Genomic DNA, 20,396 nt, shown 5'->3' on the forward strand with positions numbered 1-20,396 from the left:
GATCGGTGGAGTACGAGGCATTGTTTCTCCTGTGATACATTTACATATTAGATAGTTTTAAAGGAAAATGAAAGTGAGGTAAGGACAGAGTGGAAAGCATACTGCTGTCTCTTCTAAATGACATGCCCAGAAGTTGACAGAAAAAACTGTTTTACCAGGAGCCTCTGTTCCTTCCACAGGTCTCTTAAAAGTGTCTTGCTGCATAAGCTTTCTCACGGACAGTGCACCACAAGCTCTTTCAGCTAGGAAGAAAGCTGAATGCTTTCAGACACCCTTATAGGATTTTTCGGCCGGGCAGGACTTGGATACCATGAGAGGAACTGGAGGCAAGTGTATGAAGTGTCTTTCATGACTGCTGACTCATTCCACAGCAACAAGGTTTGGGCCTCACATCTCACTCCTGTTTGTTCAGGCTTTTTTATGAGATGTTCTGTTTCAAACTGCCACTAATCAATATTGATTCGTAGGACAAAGGCAAGAAAAGCCATCTTCATTTCTTCACACACAACTAAAGACTGTCAAAGTTACCCAGGCTTTAACATTGTACAGAGTTCTGTCTTTTCATTACATTGTTTTATTTCCAAGGTCTTATTACTCGGCCATAAAACTTATCTCTGGTTGAAACCTGACACACAAACTATGAGCCCAGAGCTTTTGTTTTTCCCATACATATTGGAAAACATGAAAAAACACACCTAATTCCTCCCATTCCCAAGATTCTGTACATACTACATGGCATACCAACTGAGTTGACTGGTGATCTTGCAAGGAATGGGTGCTGAGAACATGATTATCATGACAAGTAGAAGAGGCCACCTTTTCTTCATTTCTGTAACTGCACACTCGTGACATAGGAATGAAATATTGTTTTGCTATTTGTGAGTTTTTCTCTATGCATGTGCTGCATAAAAAATAAACACAGCATATAGAATAATTCCTAAGATTTGAAGTTAATTATAAGTCAGAATTTTAAAGCTAAAATGCAACGAGAGGCTGGTCAGTATAACTGGCAAGGCACAGTCGCAAAAGAACACTGTCAATACAGTGGGTCAGTGATCTGCAGACTTAAAATTATCCACACGGGGCTTTTATAAATTTGTGTTAACAACATCTGCACTGTCTAATAGCTCCATATGATTTAGGCAGGCATTTAAATGTGGTGGAGGTTTTATTGCCTATCAAGATATTGATTCGTAAAATAAAAATTGTCTTTGTGGATCTTAACACAATGCTCTTTAAAATCTCATGAAGCATCACAGAACTCTGTCAAGTCAATAGTTCATGTTTTATTAATTCCCTACTTAGACGTTTCCTTGACTGGTTACATTTAGTGTCTGTAAGCCAGTTGCTTATTTACCTGAAAGTCTCACAAGAGCTATTTCCATTCCATTGAATAAACCTGTGCTTAGAGAGGTCCTAATAGCGAGTTTACAAAATACACATATAGAAAAAAAAGAAAAAAAAAAGTTATTTAAAAAGAAAATAATAAGGAATGGACAAACAAAGCAGAATTGTGAAAACCTGTACAATTATATGTATATGCTATGAATTAATTAAGGCCTTATATGTACAGGATGATCTTATCTCATAATTTGTGTTCTCTGAATGTGGCTAGCTTTGCATATCTACAGTAATGGAACCATTTATTTCTTTAGTAGCTCATAATATATGTTAATTATTGATCATCACATCACATGATACAGTTTCAGTCACTTCCGCATCTTGTCGAAACGACTGTGATAGAGGAAGCAAACTACCTCAGAGCTAAAATCAATGAGCATATAAAAACTGTCACCATGAGCTTCTACCATATGCTCTGATTTTGGAAGGTGAATATACACATTCAGTTTCATTCATTCCTTCTTATACATCCACCACGAGGCATCTGGAGATATACTGAGTACCTGCTTATAAATTGATCATCCCTTTAGTGCACTGAAGGAGGGAATAACTTCCAGTTGGAAAAACAGTGTGATAATGCACTTAGAGATTATTATGCGTGTGCACAAGGCAACTGAAGTGATGTTGCTTATACAGCTGATTTTGAGTGTTTGTGAGTGGCTGACTTGGGAGTAATAACATTTTCTTTTCCTTGTTTTTAAAGAATCTTTTACTATCTACATAAAATGCATAAATAATGGGAATGTATTTATGCATATCGATGTAATGTGTAGACTAAGAAAGAAAGTACACAGAGACAGGTAAAGTCAAGCCTATTGCATAAATATTACATAATATCATGATAGAACAATGTTTTAAGAACAGAGCATTTCAAATTTGACTTTCTGCATAACATCATTCATAGTGTTTCATCTCAAAATTCTTAAAATGGAAGCAAATACATATGTGTTCAGCCCAGTACCTTGTGCTTGAAACAAGGCATATGTTCTAGAAAGTAACCTTCTGCACTGATCTCAAACAGTGATTAGTTTACCAATTTCCATGGGCAAACTGGTCTGTAGACAAACTACACGGTTACAAATGCAGATATCATCCTATGCGCATTCATGCAGGAATTCATTGATCTTCAGATTTCAGTCACTGCAGTTTCCTAACCCTGTGTCTGATTGAAAGCCCTCTTAATATCTTCTGTAAGTAGGGATCAAGATACTTCACCTTCTCTTAAACGAGCTCTTTAAGTATCACTCAAAGGTATTTTAAGCACTGAACTCCCAGCAACTCTTAACTTTTATAGTTTTTCTTTTTCAACCTCTGTACAAATTTTCAGCCTCTGTGGAGTTCTAAAGTGCCTTCTGTGGAGAACTGCATTTTAACAAAGTAAAAGACACTACAGAAGACACTGTAAGATCAGTAACTTTTGAATTTCCTTATTTCTGGGTTGGAGTTCTAGATCTTTATATTCTTCTAGCAAAAATTTTAATAATATCCCTGTTAAAATAAATAAATAAATAAATAAATGAGAGAAGAAAGAGAGAATAATCAGAAGGGAGCACTGGACTCCTGATCACTTCAGCTGTTGCATTTGTACAGCTGTCCATAAGTTACCTTGATTAATTAAAGACAAAGAATTTAAAGCCTTAGCTCATATTAAGTTGCTTTTAGTGCTTACTTTAATCTCCTATAAAGTTCTACTGCACGTTCAAAGTCTCTATTCAGACACATTTTGAATGTGCTTATTTTCACAACTTACATCTGTGCTTTTCCCCACAATAATGTAGTGCTGCTGGATGAAAAATACCTTCCTAACACAAAATGCTATGTTTCAGAGTAATTAAAAGCAATTAATAGGGTGCAGTTAATAGGGAAGGATTGAGACTAATTATGAATTACTTTATTGTACATTTGCTAAACTTGCTGCAGAATAGCCAATGATTTTGTTAAATCGAAGTTGGTGTAAGCATAGCTCTTGATATATAAATATTTGAAAGTCAAAGGAAAGCAAATATATTTTCAACAGAAAAAATCCCTTTTCGGTCCTATCTTGTGTTTGTTACACTTTCAAGACTTCCATCAATTTTAAATGGGAGTTCTGGGTCTGTCAGCTCTGTAAGGTTGGGTCTTCACAGGGAAATGTCACATCTAGAAAGGAACTGAAAAAAAGAATTCACCTTGGGAAATTTAACTGTGCTGTACAGTTTGCCACTGTGTTCAATATATCTCAGAGGTATCCCATAATAGCTAGTAGTTCTTTACAAAGGTCACTGTAAAATCATATCCTGTATTACTACATATTTCAGAAGTGATCCTTGTCTGCCAGCTGTTCAACTGAACTTTGTTAATGAAGGCAAAGTTTTCTAGGGTTATCACTTTGACCCTTAAACTGTATTATCTAGAAAACCATAAACCTTAAAAGATATGAGAACGTTTATAAAATGCTCTCCTAACAGGTCCTGTTTCCAGCTTCACCTTTTGATCTGAAGTTGGTTTTAAGCTCTTGCCACCATGCCTGCTGATTACAATGGGACGTGGGAAATGGAATCCAATGAAAACTTTGAAGGCTACATGGTTGCTTTAGGTAAAATAAAAAATATTAACTATATAGAGATATAGATAAAATGTTTTTGTTATTTGTAAAATCTTTCTAAAAATTAATGGAAATAATTTTATTTCTGTATTGTGCCTTGTGGCATAGGGGTTTCTGTCAATCACATTAAAAATGAAGTAATTGAAATGTACTTGCACTTACAGTGATCTAAGTATAAAACATGAGAAAATTTGTAGCCAAAGATATTACTCTATATTTAGATATTTTATTTTTGTGTTTACAGTGGACAGCCCTCATGGGCCCAGTTGTGCCAACGCACTTCTCATTCCCAGCTGTTGTCTCATGGTTTTCTATCTAATGGTCATTGATACATATCTTCTGTTGAGCATTTGATCTTTCTCTTGCTCTGACTTTTTACAGTAGCTGATGCCACTCTAAGAGCTAGAATTATAAAAATTTTTTTTCAAGTCAAAGCACATTGAAAGTCAAGATCAGATTTGTGGCTTCCTTGAGCTTTGTCCAAAAGTTTTTGATTCAAGTTACTGGAGAGCTAGAGAACTTGTTTGCTCAGATACAAAAATAGCTTCTTATGTATATTATAAAAACAATTCAGTGGTTCAAAATCAGTAATATAGTGTGTAGCCGCCTTCCACAAGTTAAGATAATGTATTTGTTAGGAAGAAAAGTCTAATACATCAGGTAATCAGGTAATATCTAAATCCAACAATGCTCAATGCCTACACTAGAGATTGACTTAGGAATAAATACCAGAAAATGCTTGACTGAGATGAAAGAAATGATGCTTTAGCTGATTTTTTACTAGTTTTAGTCCCATCAAAGAGTCTATGTCTTAATTTATTTATCTATTTAGATGGACAGAGAAGAAATACATGTAAACTCATAAAAATAAACTCTCATGATTTACCAACAACTATTGAAAGTATTTATTATTTCCTCAAAGCTTCAGCCCATTTAAGAAAGAAAGGCAGGTTTCCCTGTTCTGAGTTTTTAGCTTTTACATTTACAGAAAAAAGCCTGATGACTTCAGGAAAGTCTGTAAGTACTATACACAAACACCTTAGAGGTATATTTGTATATATATATATATATAAATATATATAGTTAAGATAATATCATGAATTTCAGGAGAAAGATACACACTAATTGATGTCATATGAGAGAGCTGCAATTTGACAGCTACTTGGAAAGATATGCATCTTAACAGCATCCTTAGAACCATTTCAGTCAGTGGATAAATTATCACTTTGTTGTTATTAAATAAAATAGCTTTTTTTAAAAAAAAAAAAAATGTATTTTTTATCCCCTTCTGATCTTGTATTTCCCAATGGAAACTGGAAGAAAAATGGATGGATTCAGCCTACAATGGAGTCTGGACTACAGACATCTGATACTGAGAAGGCTGCTTAAAAAAAGAAGGAACAGTTCACAAGAATAAAAGCACTGGACCCACTCAATAGCCTAAGATAAAGGAGAAAGAATGTGTTAGAATATGGAATGCAATATAGATTTATTCTTCCTGGGAAATACTTTGATTCGTTGCCTACCCTGGGCACACTCTAATGGAGACGTACTCACTGAACTTTCTGACATTTTCAAACTATTTTCCCAATAAGAACATCAGCAGCTGGTTAGGATGAAGGAGTTATTCGCACTAGTACATCATGATTTTTTGTGCAGACATGCAAATATGAGTTATACATTGTAGTAGTGACAAACTGCCACTAAATTAGTGAGAGAAAAAAAAAAAAAAAGAAAGAAAAAAGATGCATATGACTATAGGTTATTTGCAGACTGCATTCTTCATTAACTTGTTATCAGTGAAAGGAAATGAATTGGAAAGGGTGAAAAAGATATTCTGCTGCTTTGTTTCTCCCAAATTTGCATGTGGTTGATATTTAAGTATTAAAATCCTCAGGTTCAAAGCACTCTGAGGCATTTTTTTAAAAAAAGTCATCCATCCTTATAATTAATAAATATTTATTTCTATACTTTAATTAAAGAATAGTTTTGCCCTTTAAGCCAGAAACTTTGGTTTTGTCATAAACGTGTTACAAAGTATTTTAATCTACTATAATAGAACAATATATCATCTTTATCGCTTGTATTGTTCAACATGCAGTTATGAAAACCATGCTTTAATAAAACCTCCCAATTTTTCTCCAGGAGCTACAAGACTAATATATTAGTCAGAAATAGCATTTCTTTAGAAGTCTAGACAGTTTTTTTCCTCGGAGAGACCTAAATTTTATGCTACCTGGTTATAAATCAGACCCAGAGATACTTTTAATCCAACATAGAAGATAAAATATACCCAAGAAGTCTTGAATATAAATAGTGAACAAGAACATTATTCCCCATGTTAAAAAATTCTTCTCAAGCCAATGCTCTCACTCAACTCGATTAGTACTTCACAAGTAGTATAATGAATCTACCAAAACAGAAAGGACTCCATTAATATGTGGCATTGCTGAGCTGACAATGATTAGTTCATATGCAAAACTACTAAAGGATGGCTAAAAAGCCACAACCATTTTTCAGTCTCTTGCAGAAACATGTGAGACTATTTCATTTGCATATAACACTTTATTAAGATTCATTGCCAGCGGTTCAGAAATATTTATTGCAGCTGGCAATGCAGCTGGCAATAGGTGGATTGTCTGGAGCAAACTGTCGTGATGGTAATATATATTCTCCTTTCGGTAACTTTCAATGTATTCAGTTGCAAGCAGTTGTTTACCTTATGATGTTAGCCTTCATCATGAACAAAATAAGGATGTTAAGGAGATGAGCACTGCATAAAATGCAGACAGAACATTAACGAGGAATTGCCAAATGCTGTAGTTTGATACTTTTTCAAGTTTTTAATTTGAATTATTATTCCTTTAACATCTAACTACAATTTATTTCTGTCTCTGCTGTTTAACTGTAATGGATATCAGTTATGTGGATTGTTTCTCTTTCATTCATTAGCAAAACTTCTGCAATTTTTTAATGAATTAATTAATTTCTTGTATACTCCCACAGATTTTAGGGTCCACTTAAAAGTAACATGCCAAAATCACATTGATTATATAGTCATTTTAACATGCTTATTTTCTGACAAGGAATGTTATTCTGAGGACCTTGTTTGGGGAGTGGCCTACATTTGTAACCCTGCAGGATGCATATCAGTATCTACATATGCCTAAGAGTGACTTGATTTATACTGCACGCTTGGAAGAGGGAAAGGCTCTCAGGCACAGGATGATAATAGCACTCCTGGCATCCCACGGCTTCATGCGTGAGTGAGGCCAAAAAAGAAATGTAGGTCTTGTTATTTCACTTCCAAAAAATCTGGAGATTCAGATAATTTAAGAAGCCAGCATGTATTAACTGCTGGTTGCATGTTGTAGCTCTGCTCATTATATTCCCACAGATACCCACTTAATAAGAAAATGCACAATCGGTGGAAGATTTTCAGGCTGAAAGCCTTGCAAACACAAGTTGTTGTTTTTAAAAGATCTTTTCCGCTGTGAAATATTGCAGGGAAAGAGGTTATCTGAGAAATTAATTTATCGTTAAATAAAGTGTCATTTTTATGATGTGTAAATGTAAATGATGACCGGTGACTTTCTTATTTTTAGTAACAAATGTTGGAATTTTGTGTGATACTCTCTATTCTGTTTTTTGGCAGATATTGATTTTGCAACTCGTAAGGTTGCAAAACACCTGAAACAAACAAAGGAGATTGTTCAAGATGGAGACAACTTTAAAACAAAAACACTCAGTACTCTCAGAAACTATGAACTGAACTACACTGTGGGAGTGGAATTTGAAGAACATACCAAAGGACTTGATAACCGAATGGTTAAGGTACAAATGTAGTATCTGATTCATCTTTACACCACAATCAGCACTAGCCGTTCCAAAAAACAGCTGAATAAATGATAAAATTAATTGCCAGAACTTTACAAACATAAAGCACAAATAATTTGCATCTTGAGACAGTTTTCTTCCCTGCTACAAGCATTTATAATAAATACAAATTAGGATGCATACTCAGATACATGAGGACAATCATCAATAAAATATTTTTCTGATGGGGGATTTTTTCAGCTTTTCTATGATATGTCATAATTTAGAAAGTAACAAAAGCAGTTTATTATTACCTATGTATCTTCCTTAAAGAAACTGTAAATTTGTCATTTTGATTTTAGGATACATTCTGTGTCAATATACATTTTCAGCTCTGAGTGGCTGGGTTCATATTGGACTTGTAGTCTGAGCCTGCTCAACCTCAGTTGGACAGTTTAACAGTTGGACGTTGTTTAAAATCAGGTGCACTCAGCTATTAAATTTAGGTTAGTTCGGGAAGGACAAGCAGAAAACATGAGCCAAAGTTACCCTTGGTACAGGTGCCAATGCAGGCCTGCAGGCAGCGACAGGCAAGAAGGCCTTGCAATGCACGCTTTGATCTTTCAAGGCTTGGAGGAGTTCCAAGCTCAGAGTTCCTGTGGGAAACGATGGGCATATCTTCAGACACCTTTCAGTGAGCTGTGTGGACAAGGAATGTTTGCATCAAGGACCATATTGTGTGTTAGCACATCCCCTATCAGCTACAGCAGAGTCAGCTAGTAAGTCTTGTGAGGCATTCAAACCAGTCCATGTCAGAGAAGTCCGTAAGGAGAATAGATACGATTGTCAGTTAAATTCACTTACCGAATTCAGCTCCATGCTTCTGTTTAATTTCTGTTCTCACACCTAAAATACTTAAGCAAGATTTTTGAAGGTAGGAAGGGTGATAGATCTTAAATTTCCATTGACTGTCCCCTTCAGGGTTTTGAAAATCTCCTTGCTCCACCTGCCTGTCTAGGCTGACTTTACCCCTGTCAACTCTTCTGACAATTACCACATCTTCCACTCAGCAGTCAGCTCTCCTGTTCTTCTCCAGGCTGCCTTCTGCACCATTACCACTATTATCTTCCCAATAAACAAAGTTTCAGACCTTGTTGCCAAACTCTCAGTAGCTCAGATCAAAACTCACTGCCAACAAGGCCCATCTCGCTTTGGCAATTGCCACAGGAAAGCGGCAGCACAGAGAACATGTTCACGTTTGAACTTACACAATCCTTCACTGGAGTGGCACAGATTTAACAGAGCTTATTGACTGCTTTTCATTCTTAAATCAGTTTTGTGCAGTGTAATTCCTATGACTTCTATGAATTCTTCCAAATTATTTCTCAGTCACAGCACTGCAAGCCATCAAATAACAAGACCCATTTTCCAGTATCAAATATCCCTATGTCTATTTTTTTTCCTATCACTTTCTCCAGTGAGCACTGGGTGGGACATACTCCTGTGATGGGGTTTGTGCTTTAAACCTTTGCCCCCACATCTCTTTAGATCAGTTGAAGGCATTACTAAGGATCTAAGGAATCATCAGTTACACCAGTCCTTAAATCCTTAAATCTTTGCCACTGTCAAAGCCATTTTCTCTCTGTCTGTGCAAAATCACTTCACTTGCAGACTTACTGATTTCCTCTTCATTACCAATTATTTGGAAGGAAGGAAGCACAGCTAATACAGTTGTTACCCTACCTGGGTTAATCACTTTTGCCTAATACTCTTTTCTGAACAAATTATATTATTTCTTTCTAACAAGAGGAGGAGGAAAGAGGAAACACATCACGCCATTAATGTCTGGACTACTCTAAAATAATTTTCTGGTCATTTTATTAACAAAATAATGCCTCAAAGACACTGAAGTTAGATAAAGGTAATAAAACTGCTAGACAACATTTAAATGTAAAGAGGGCATAGATAATTTAAAGACCATGTAGCTTAAAAATACCATAAATATGAAAGACGTTAACTGAAATGGAATGAGTTTTGTCCTGTTATTAACAGAAAGCTCCCTCATAAGAGAAGTAAATCATCCAGCACTGAGCCAGAATATGAATTAGGCTCCCAATACTCTTGGAGACTTTTAATAACTGAACTTTCATTGACTGCAACTGGTCGGATGAGGATTTGCCTATGATACATGGTTAAATGTCTCCCTAATTTACAATGCTTCAAATCTAGAGCAATTCAAAAGAAGTTCCTCTGAATTCACTGTAGCATATCTAAGAGAATTCACCCTATAAAGAGAACTTTTCCTTGCAGATATGATCCTCCTGCTCCTGGACAAGACTCAGTGTATCCAGTACCCTGTTTATTAGTGACAGACTCTGAATCACACAGACCCACTGAATGGTTAAGGAAGGAAGGGACTTCCTGAGGTCACACAGTCCAACCCATCCACTCCAGCAGGGTCACCCGGGGCACATAGCTCAGTGCTGGGGCCGGTCAGGATCTGACTGCCTCTACAGATGGAGACTCCAGAAACTCCCTGTGCAACCCCTGCCAACGTTTGACCACCCGCATGGTTAAAAAGCAATCTTCTTGTGTTCAGATGGGATTTCATGTCTTTTAATTTGTGTCCATTGTCTCTTGTCCTGTCAATGGGAACTACTGAGAAGAGTCTGGCTCCCTCATCTTCATTCTCTTCAATTAGGTATTTACACACATTGATGAGATTCCACTCTGAGCCATCTCTTCTCAAGGCTGAACACTCCCATATCTCTCAGCCTCTCTTCTTACAAAAGATGTTCCAGAAAGACTGCCCCATAGGGGAAATAATCCCCCGTAAAGGAAATAAGACACCCCCATAAAGGAATAATCAAAAGATGAATTAACCTCATAGTGCTTCTAGAGTATTTTCCCAATAGTTGGAATTTGTTCTGATAGATAGCACTAGCATTAGCAAGACCCTCTAGGTCAAATAAGCCTTTATATGGGATAGTATATTTGAGGAAGCTACTGTTGACCTCTTTGAAGGGAGAAATTCAAGTATGACCTCTATAACACAGAGCAAGAAGTAGTTTAAACTTTTTTCACTGTAGGTCTAAATCCTTCAACTTCATGTTGCCCTCAAAGTTGCAGCTATCTCATGAATCTGTACACTTTGGCAAATCACATTCTCCAGATTCTTGTGGAGACTAGTGGACTAGTCTCTGAATATACCGACCTCCTGTTTTTTTTTTTGTTGTTGTTGTTTTGTTTTTTGTTTTGTTTTTTATCATCTCTGAGCACTAGTACTGTTATGTCTGTCTGACCTCATATGAGTATGTTCACCAGCTGAGCGGTGCTGTGCCATCCACATGCACAGTTAGAACGGAGGTTAAGTCACACAGTCACTTCTGCATCTGTCACTGTTCCACCTGGAGCTCACCTCCAGACCCCTGTCCTTCACCTTCAATGCACCACTGACTCAACTAAAATTCCTCTGTAAAAGTTTCTTTCTCTCTTTGGCTCATGATATCTGTGTTTAAAGCCCTCTTGTGAAAGTGCAGGAAAGATTATATCAAGTAAATAAATGAATTGTACAAGATTATATTAACATATACTTCCTCTTATTATTTTATGCAGAGCTATAAGAAGTGCTAGCACAGCACTATCTGGTATATGCCCGCAGATCTTCACTCATGAAACCTTATGATCTTTTTATTAGTGACTTTAAACAGCAAGAAAAAAAAATCACTTTCATTAAAAAAAAAAGGGGGGGGCTCAGCAATTCACTAGGTGATATGAATGCTACCTTAGTGTATGGAAATTCACTACAAAATACTGTAAAAGCTTAACATCAAAACAGTGATGTCATCTTGAAAGCATTCAGGGTTTTGGATGACTGGTTGATTTACATTTTCTTAGGAGGAAAATGGGGAATGGTAGGAAGAAACTGTAATTGTTTCTTCTCATTGTTTGATTGAATGAACTTATTTTCATGTATTTGTAAGTTTCTTGTTAACATATCTGAGCTAATTACTTGATTCATGCAGACACTAGTGACCTGGGATGGTGACAAACTGGTATGTGTTCAGAAAGGTGAAAAGAAAAACCGAGGCTGGAAGCACTGGATTGAAGGAGACCTGTTGCATCTGGTAAGGGCTGATATACAGACACATAGTGCATAACAGACTGCAACAAAGTATAGCTCTTCCATTTCAAAGGTTTTGTTACTTATTCTAGTTAGAAAGGTCTTTATTTAGACAGCTCTGATCTCTGAACTCTAAAGAAATCCCCCCTCTGCTACATCTCAGGAATGCTCAATTTCTTTCCAACTGCTCCCAATTAAGACAAAATCCCACAGTGCCTTTTTTGCTCCAGTCCACTGCCCTCTGGCTATTAACCCTTCTTGTTACATTGCACCTCTAACGTCTTCTCATTCTCCTTTAATCACTGGAAGAAAAGGGGAAAAAAAGAGGAAAAAAAAAAAAGTATAGGTAAAAGATTGCAAGAAAAATGTTACTTTTGTCCTGAAAGAATGAAAGAAGTACTATGTAGGAACTATTCAGTGATCCAGATCAGAAATCACTCTCTGGATACTCAAGAGGATCCTGCAAGCAACCTACATTGCAATTATCTTGTGTTAGTACAATAAAAAGATAAAACATTCAAACATCTGAGATGGTAAACTGGGGCCCAAAGACAAACACAGTGAGCCCCAGAGAGGCCAGAAGGGCCATGCAGGAAATGAACAGTCACTGGAGCATGGAAAGATTTCAAAACAACATCGTATGTAATGAATATGATTCCAGAGTTTCTTGGGAGAACAATCAAGAAATGGGCAAGACTATGTTGGATGGTGCAGTAGGTGGGTGCAGAAAAATTATGGAAAAGAATGTATTAATTGCTATCTCATTATATGCACCTAGGTATCTACACCTTGACAAGTTTACACTGCAGGTAGTTGGTATGGCTAGACACATTGCCTGAAGTCTGTATGCTTGAAAGGTCGAGGCAATGAATTATAAAAACCATCTGTCACTTAACTGAAAGTCAACTGTCCAGAGCACTTTTTCAGCCCTATTTCAATACATCTTCACATATTCAAAAGCTGACCTAACAAAGATGCTACATGCTGCCTCCAGTAATCAGCCTAAGGCTGGGGGAAGCAGAGAGACCAAGCAGATTCTCACAAGAGTCTTCAGAAACTCCATGGCAAGTCAGGGCCACTGCTGGTCAAACGGTCAGCTTCAGTGCACCTTCGAGTCATACCTGGCACAGTCAGAAGACTAACCCAGCTGAGTGCATTGCAATGTGCAGGTGTGTGCACTTCAAGAGATCAGCTGCAATACCAGGCAAAAATCCTGTATTGATCTGGCCACTGAAATACAGCTGGGAATACCTCTGAAGCAAATGTCCCCATCCTTTTGAAGCATCCTCCTTTTTTTCTGTTTGTTTGGGTTAAATTTCCCTGTTTCGGTACTTCTCATGAATTATGAGGTAATGTGAAATATAAACTATTACGGTATGTTGTTTTAATAATTGAACATGAAAAAGCCATGCATTAAAGAGCAATCTTTATGCATTTTTCAAGTTCATTCTTTGTAGAGCTCAATTCACATGTCAAAATCTAATTACTGTGTGGAGCATGCCTGCTGATCGGTCACATATAATTCACTATTCTTTCCTTGTGTTCTGTTTTTCATAAGCATATCTTTGTAATGCAGTAGCAGTAGCACAGTTGTAGTAATTTCTGGGGAGCTGCTGGGCATGCAACTTGTACCACTATATTCTTACCAATTGTTTTAATACTGCAGGAGCTGACATGTGAAGACCAGGTATGCCATCAGATATTTAAGAAGAAAAAATAAAACTGACCAGGAAAAAACAAAGATCTTCACCACACTACTGTGCTGTTATGTTTTGTTTAAAAAACAAGCTAACAAACCAGATTTGCACTAATTCTTTGACACTGCTGTTTGAATGTATTGTGCATGTTTATGGAGAGAAGTACTTTTTATGGAAATAACATCAAACCATTATAAACATTTTTTTCCTTTTTTTTTTTTTTTTCTTTTTTCTTTGTTTATCAGTCTGGAGTTAAATAAAATTAATTGTCTTTGAAATAATACTTTTCTACAATCCCCGTGATTCTTTCCAGAGGAACATCCTTTGGCAACAAGGCAGAAAATTAACAGTCACAGTGATCTCAACTACGGTTTATCTCTCCAAAGTGCTGTAATATCATAAGATATTTGGATGATTGAGTAAAATTGGACATTCATTGGACTGTTTTTATTTAATTTAGTCCTGGATCCCTAAGTCCACAGGTTCAGGCAACAGGATGATGCACTGAACAAGACACACAGCCTCCCACATAAAGGTTACTCATATTAATTTGGCCCAGATCTATGGCTGCTAGACCTCATAAATTCCTCATGGCCAGCGTGAAATGTGATCTGGTCCTAACAGATCATTGACACAGTGCTGACCTCCAGTTAGAACTGGCATCCTACTAATAATCCCAGTGAAGAAGTCAGCTGTTTGAAGCACACTCTCTTTTCAAGAGTTGCTCCATGAAGTTAATACTAAGGCGTACGTACAGCTCTCAGAGGAAAACTGCAGTTTACACGGACTGCATGAGGAGTACCCAGCATACTGCAGTCTTCATCTTGTTCCTAGCTTTTAAAGACTAAAAAGAAAAGTCATTTCCATGCAACTATCTTCAGTTTTATTTTTTTTTTCAAAAGACTTCATGCTCTTTGCTATAGGCAAGTTTAAATTAAGCATGGATGGTGAGAACTACTTCAGTAGATGGAAACTAAAATTATTCGACAAAATGTGTATGCATGATAAACAGAAATGAAGAGGGGTTTGTATGCCCCAAGCTCATCTGTTTTTTCCAACTGTATCAATCATTTGCAAGGTCCAAAGCTGATTAATACCTCACTAATACTTACATGGCCATGTGCATATGTGTAAATATGAATGTAGAGACATTTTTATGAACTAGACTTTGCTTCTCCTGAAATAAATTTGATACCAACCTGGTATCAAACTTGTTGTACACTTTTATTGAGCATTGCTCTAATGGTAGTTTACAGTGCAGAAGCTGCACTTGGAGTTAGTAAATTCATTCTTCTTTTTCTTTTCTTTTTTTTTTTTTTTTTTCATTCAGCCCTAACCTGGACTTTCTGATAGAAATAGACTTAATTTCTACTTCTAAGTCTCTACTAGTTACTAGGCTTAGGAGGACCACAGTTAGCTAAGCATTCAAAATGTAACCAGAACTAAGTAATCACCACCAGAAAAAAAAAAAAAACGTGCATGTTGTAATCAGTGATATTACTCACTTTTGGTTCTCATCGGGAGAAACACTGCACAGGGTTTCGTAACTTCATGCAAATCACAAAACAAAGGAGAAGTTCTTGTATATTATGAAGAATTGTCATAAATATAGAAATGCTGAGTTTGAAGATGGAAAATGAGCGTTATTCATTTGTTATGGCATTTACAAGTTCTGTCTAGTGGATATGGATGGGAAGTTAATGAAGTAGGCAACTGGGCACTTGAGTAGACTTTGATTAGAGAGAAAACTGCATCTGACCTTACTCTTTCGCAAACTTAGAAGATGAAAATTCTAGACTTTTTCACAGGAAGAGGGAAAATGTTAAAGCTTGTTTATGCTCCAAAACAAAATTTTCTTCCTGCACATACTGATATGCAAGACCTTGCAGCACTCTTTAGAAATGTACACTGAGAACTATAGGCAGAGGAAATATTCATTACATTGCATTATAGTCACTTCCGAATGTACACTCGATTGCATCTTATTTGCGATGTTAAGTTGGTCTCTAAGCTGTACAAAGTCCCTTATCTCCTTGTCAGCAGATTAAATACTTGCACTGAAAGAACAGACCTCACCGGTAAATCACAGAACGCTCATTCACATTTTTTCAGCCCTCTGGCATGCAGTACGGTCTCAGCTGTTTTGAAGGATTACCATTTGCATTGATTCTTCTCATAGTGAATATTACTCAAATGTAGCTAACAGGAAGGGAATTTACCAGGGGCCTTCTGATCCAGAGAGCAGAAAAGCCTGTATTGTAACAAAAGCACTTCCTAGTGAGTACTGCACTGTGCAAAGAGTCAATACCATTGCTTGTCACTGGACTCTTCAAATGACAATGAAACAGGTGTGTGTAGGAAATGTTTATGATGAGATTTCTAAAAATTCTCTGCATCAAGCCTATTTTCCTCCCTCAAAGCCAACTGGTTAAAAGAAGACAGTACTGCTGAAGGATAATATTGTAAATGCTCCCACCAGTAATGCTCTGTGGTTACTCTGTAAGATGTTATCTTTCTGTTAAGCTCTGAAAGTTCATGTAGGTAGCATGTGCACAGAACGGCTTTCAAGTTTTCCATGAATAAACTACCCACTCTGCTGATTTGCTGCATGTGAAATATATCTATTCCACTGCCATCTGTCAAAAAGTCTGAGGTTTCTAAATCAGCATTATTTTAACATCTGACAAAGACAAATAGAATTTCACACACACACACACACAAAATAATAAAAAATAATAAAAAAGTAGTTTAATTACATTTGTTTGTGTTCTTTTTAACCAGGCATACATATTTTGTTTTAGTGGGGAAGGATTAACAGAAAGGATGGAAGCATTCAGATTTATTCTGAAGATTTTTTTTTCCACTAGAGAACATTCTTGTCAGGTTTAATTCCTGATTGATTGGAAGGGCAGAGGTTGCAGATATTTTAATTTCAGCTTGCTGATTACACATTATGCAGATGGTGAAGATTAGAATAAATCATTTTTTGTATCTGATCAGTTGTGTTGTGTTTTGTTTTGTTTTGTTTTTCTTCAAAATTGGCACATCTCTTTCCACACATGCAGGGAAAAGAACTGTAACAACTGAAGAATAAGTATGTTTTTCCTGGAGGTACCCTACAGCTAAAGATTGCTCAAATTTGCAGCGTGACCAGACCAAAGTGGTGTTATTCCAAGACACCTTCCAACATAGTTGTTCTAAAACCCAGCTGAATACCTCTTTCAGCGTCTTTTCAACAAACCAATTGAAAAATATTTTTACTCCACTTAAAACGTATTCTAGCTTGATCAGAAAAAATCTATTGAGCTTTAGTCACAAAAGCAGGTAGTCTTTTTTGTAAATTTGTAAATTCAAAATTTTTTTTGTAGTCTTTTTTGTAAATTTGTAAATTCAAAATTTTGTCAATTTGTAAATTCAGTTGGTGTGACAACTGAGCCAAGTGTATACTCCCATATATAAAATATAATTTTATATTTTCTGTATGCTTTTCCTAACTAAATTTCAACTTTTGAAATAATTACACGGGCATCAAACTGTAGATTGGAGTGTCATTTCACCAGCAGTTCTACTTGAGTCAGAGCACTTCTGTGGAGTCATTCATTCCGTTCAGTCACATCAGGTCCTGAAATCAGGTCATGCACATCTACTGATAATATAGACTAGAGAGACTCTGAAGCTGCAGGATTTAATGCATTTGGAGTTCAAAGTAGCAGTGTCAGGAAAATGTGCATTACCATTCACTGTCAATGGTACCTGCTTCAAAGATTCTATAGGGAAAGACTGCAATAAACTTCATGGAGATTTTAGGAGCAAGGTTTTTAAGCCAAACATTTCTGCTTACACTAAGATGCTCAAAGCACACAACAGAAAATATTAGCATGTTTCATATGGGATTTTTTTCTGTTATGCTATATTTTTTCTGTCCAAAAATTATTTGAGATGTGACATTGATATAGATATGTACCATGCTGTATTTTTCTAAATATATTATCAGCAACTTGCTCTGAATTTGACTCTCATTTGCTAAACATTTTTGAGAAGCCAATATCAGTAAACTAGTCAGGAATAACACCTGGAAGATAAGCTTTACTGGGTAGGGGATTAAGGCAGAATTGAATGACTCCCTTTCTGAAAAAAACAGCCTTGGTTCTCTAAAAACACAGATTGCTGTTTGCCACTAATGGGTGCCTTGAGTAGTGTTACAGCAAATTGCTTTCCTTGATGGCATAAACTGAATACACAGCAAACATGAACACTTAGTTAAAATGTTAGCACATCAAAAGTCACTAAAGGAAAATAAGTGTTTTCCAGAGAAGGGCTTTGTATGATCATAATTGAACTATTTCTGTTTTAGAGAACTTGTGCCATTTAAAATGGGAAGCAGAACCAAATTTTCCACTCCCATAACTGCATAGTCATTCTGCAGCCATGAAAAATGAATGTTATCTGCAACCAAATCACAATGGTAGGAATAAATTAACTGTTGGCCACCGGGCCGCAGGATCCAGTGTGGTCCCCAAGAAATGTCTGGACAGCTCCAGTCCTTGTTCCAGTTTGGAATTCCAGATACAACTCCCGATTACAGCATCAGGCTTCTCAACCTGCTGCAGTGACGTCTTCCTCCCTGACTCACCTTGATTACCTTGTATTCTACTGAAACATCCCTGCACTATGAAATTCCACAGGGGCACTGCAGAAGTACAAGAAGGTAGTATGTACCAGTAGATGATCTTATAACTGGCTGAAATTTTTGAATGGAACAAGTTAACTCAAAGGAATTGCAGAACATATTTTAGTAGAGTAGTTTAGCCCTCTGTAATGCTCTACTTGCACAGCATGAAGTAAGTGCAAGACAATGAAGATTCAGATGGCCTTGAGTTCAGACATGGTCATGCTTCATAAACTGTTTTTGTTTTGTTTTGTTTTGTTTTTCCCATAAGGAAAAAATCTGTTTATTCTGTTGATACAGATTAGGTTTGCTTTTTGATTCAAAGACATAAAAAAACAAACAACAACAACAACAAAAAACTTCAGCTTACTCTAGATCTCAGTAGAGGTAAACTAGACTGTGCAAGAGTACATTATAAGAGCTTCACATACGTGTCATTATTTACAAAGTATCTGACAGAACTCTGTAGCTGTCCTAGTGCAAGGAATTAATATAAAAGGAGACACAGAACACATAAGGAATATGTTTCAACTGGAAAGCAGAACACGCTTTGACACCTTGGAATTGGGATTTAAAAAGGTCCAAATAATCCACTTCTTGCTGCAATTTGTTTGTTAATACAAGTGGACACTGATTAAAATTCTTTGGTAGTATAAATCACTATTGCTGTACTAGATGTAACAGTGCCACATCTTACTGAAGAATCTGGTATTCTGCAGCCATGTATTTGTACAGATTCACACAGAGCAGTCACTTTCACCTTAATCAGTTTACAAACCAAAAGACTTTCTTAAATATTAGACCAATGCTAAAGCACTTGGGCTGCATGTTTTACTTGTTTTAGTTGTTTTCTGGATTTGACTTGGACTAAAGAACAAAATATGGAAATTTTTCAATCAATTGATCTCAGATTGTTAGAAGATTGCAACTCACCCTTCTTCCCCTGACCACAGGTTTTGGTTATGAAAACCATTACTGCTCCTATCCTTTCCTGACAGCTGCATCAACAGCAATTCATCTCTACTGACCAAAGGCATAAATATAGCCTGGTGTTTTTATCACATTTTTTTCCTTTTTTTTTTTTTTTTTCTTTTTTTTTCCTCCCACATTAAAAAGATGCCAAAGAACATCTTTAGGTAGGAGAAGACTCAATCTGTGAACTTCTGTACCTAGTTCAATGCCAGTTCATATTAACTGGCAGTTAATCATAGAGAGAATGAAAACAAAACCAAAAGCAAACAAACAGAAAGCCCCTTGTTTTATGTAGCTCTCCTGAATGTAAGATTACATTTAGCCATTTCCAGTATGGTGAAATAAGCAGCAAAGTAGAGTATGCCTGCCCTAATGCTTGCTATAGGTAAGTTTTCTTAAACACTTGTTACTAACAGGCTCCATGGTCCTTCAGAGGCTATTAAAGTCAATGGTTTGTGGAGCCACAGAAAAATCTGAAGCACCACTCTGAAGACTAATGTTTTAATTCGGTGATTTTTTTGCACTCTTACGACTAAGTTATGAGGGATGAAAACTGTGTATTGTGTCCTCTACATCTTTCATGTTCAAGGCCTCATGTAACTCTGTCCATTTCTGATTACAAAGCAGAAAGCATTATGAACTTTGGAGTTGGTTGTTCCTACACGTTCTGTTCAAAGCATTTAAATATTTACTATCTTCAAGGAAACCAAATAGGGTAATTTAATAAGTAACAATGCTTTAAGAAAGGTAATAAGGGAGAGTTATAAAACATGTTTTAATAATAGAGGAGAAATTAATTAGTGTTGGTTTTGTGTTTTGGTTTATTTTTAAATGAGCCATACAATGAGTTTTTTCTATACTATCCTGTTCAGCCTGGAAATTTCTCAAAAGACTGGCTTACACTACAAGGGCTTATTGTCAGATATTTCCTTTTATCACTAAAGGTATACATACAAATCTGATGTAAGCTAGTAAAGTCCAGTTTTTGTCTTGTCCAAACCAAATCTACTTTCTCAAACAAGAGAATTCTCTAAGCCAACACTCAGGCACCAATAAAAACACCACTGATACAATAACCCTGGCAGCTACAAGCTCCCAGCTTCTATTTGCAGTCAGAACCACTCTTCCAAGTCC

General features: G+C 36.4%; 1 protein-coding gene across 1 annotated transcript; it reads left to right on the top strand.

Moving 5' to 3' along the window:
* Nucleotides 1-3,880: 3,880 nt before the first annotated feature.
* RBP2 (retinol binding protein 2) lies at nucleotides 3,881-13,867 on the top strand. The gene is made up of 4 exons (XM_035334479.1): nucleotides 3,881-3,976; nucleotides 7,641-7,819; nucleotides 11,827-11,928; nucleotides 13,591-13,867. Exons 1-4 carry the CDS (start codon nucleotides 3,904-3,906, stop codon nucleotides 13,642-13,644), a joined length of 408 nt encoding a protein of 135 aa, XP_035190370.1. The 5' UTR covers nucleotides 3,881-3,903; the 3' UTR covers nucleotides 13,645-13,867.
* Nucleotides 13,868-20,396: the final 6,529 nt, after the last annotated feature.

This window comes from Oxyura jamaicensis, chromosome 9 (assembly GCF_011077185.1).
Source record: "Oxyura jamaicensis isolate SHBP4307 breed ruddy duck chromosome 9, BPBGC_Ojam_1.0, whole genome shotgun sequence".
Taxonomy (NCBI): Eukaryota; Metazoa; Chordata; class Aves; order Anseriformes; family Anatidae; genus Oxyura; species Oxyura jamaicensis.

What these genes read in the sequence shown, in the direction of transcription:
- RBP2 (XM_035334479.1), top strand. Translation starts at nt 3,904, where the DNA reads ATGCCTGCTGATTACAATGGGACGTGGGAAATGGAATCCAATGAAAAC. An exon ending in AGGCTACATGGTTGCTTTAG is followed by an intron (nt 3,977 to 7,640) that starts GTAAAATAAAAA and finishes GTTTTTTGGCAG; the next exon opens with ATATTGATTTTGCAACTCGT. An exon ending in AAGGAGACCTGTTGCATCTG is followed by an intron (nt 11,929 to 13,590) that starts GTAAGGGCTGAT and finishes TTAATACTGCAG; the next exon opens with GAGCTGACATGTGAAGACCA.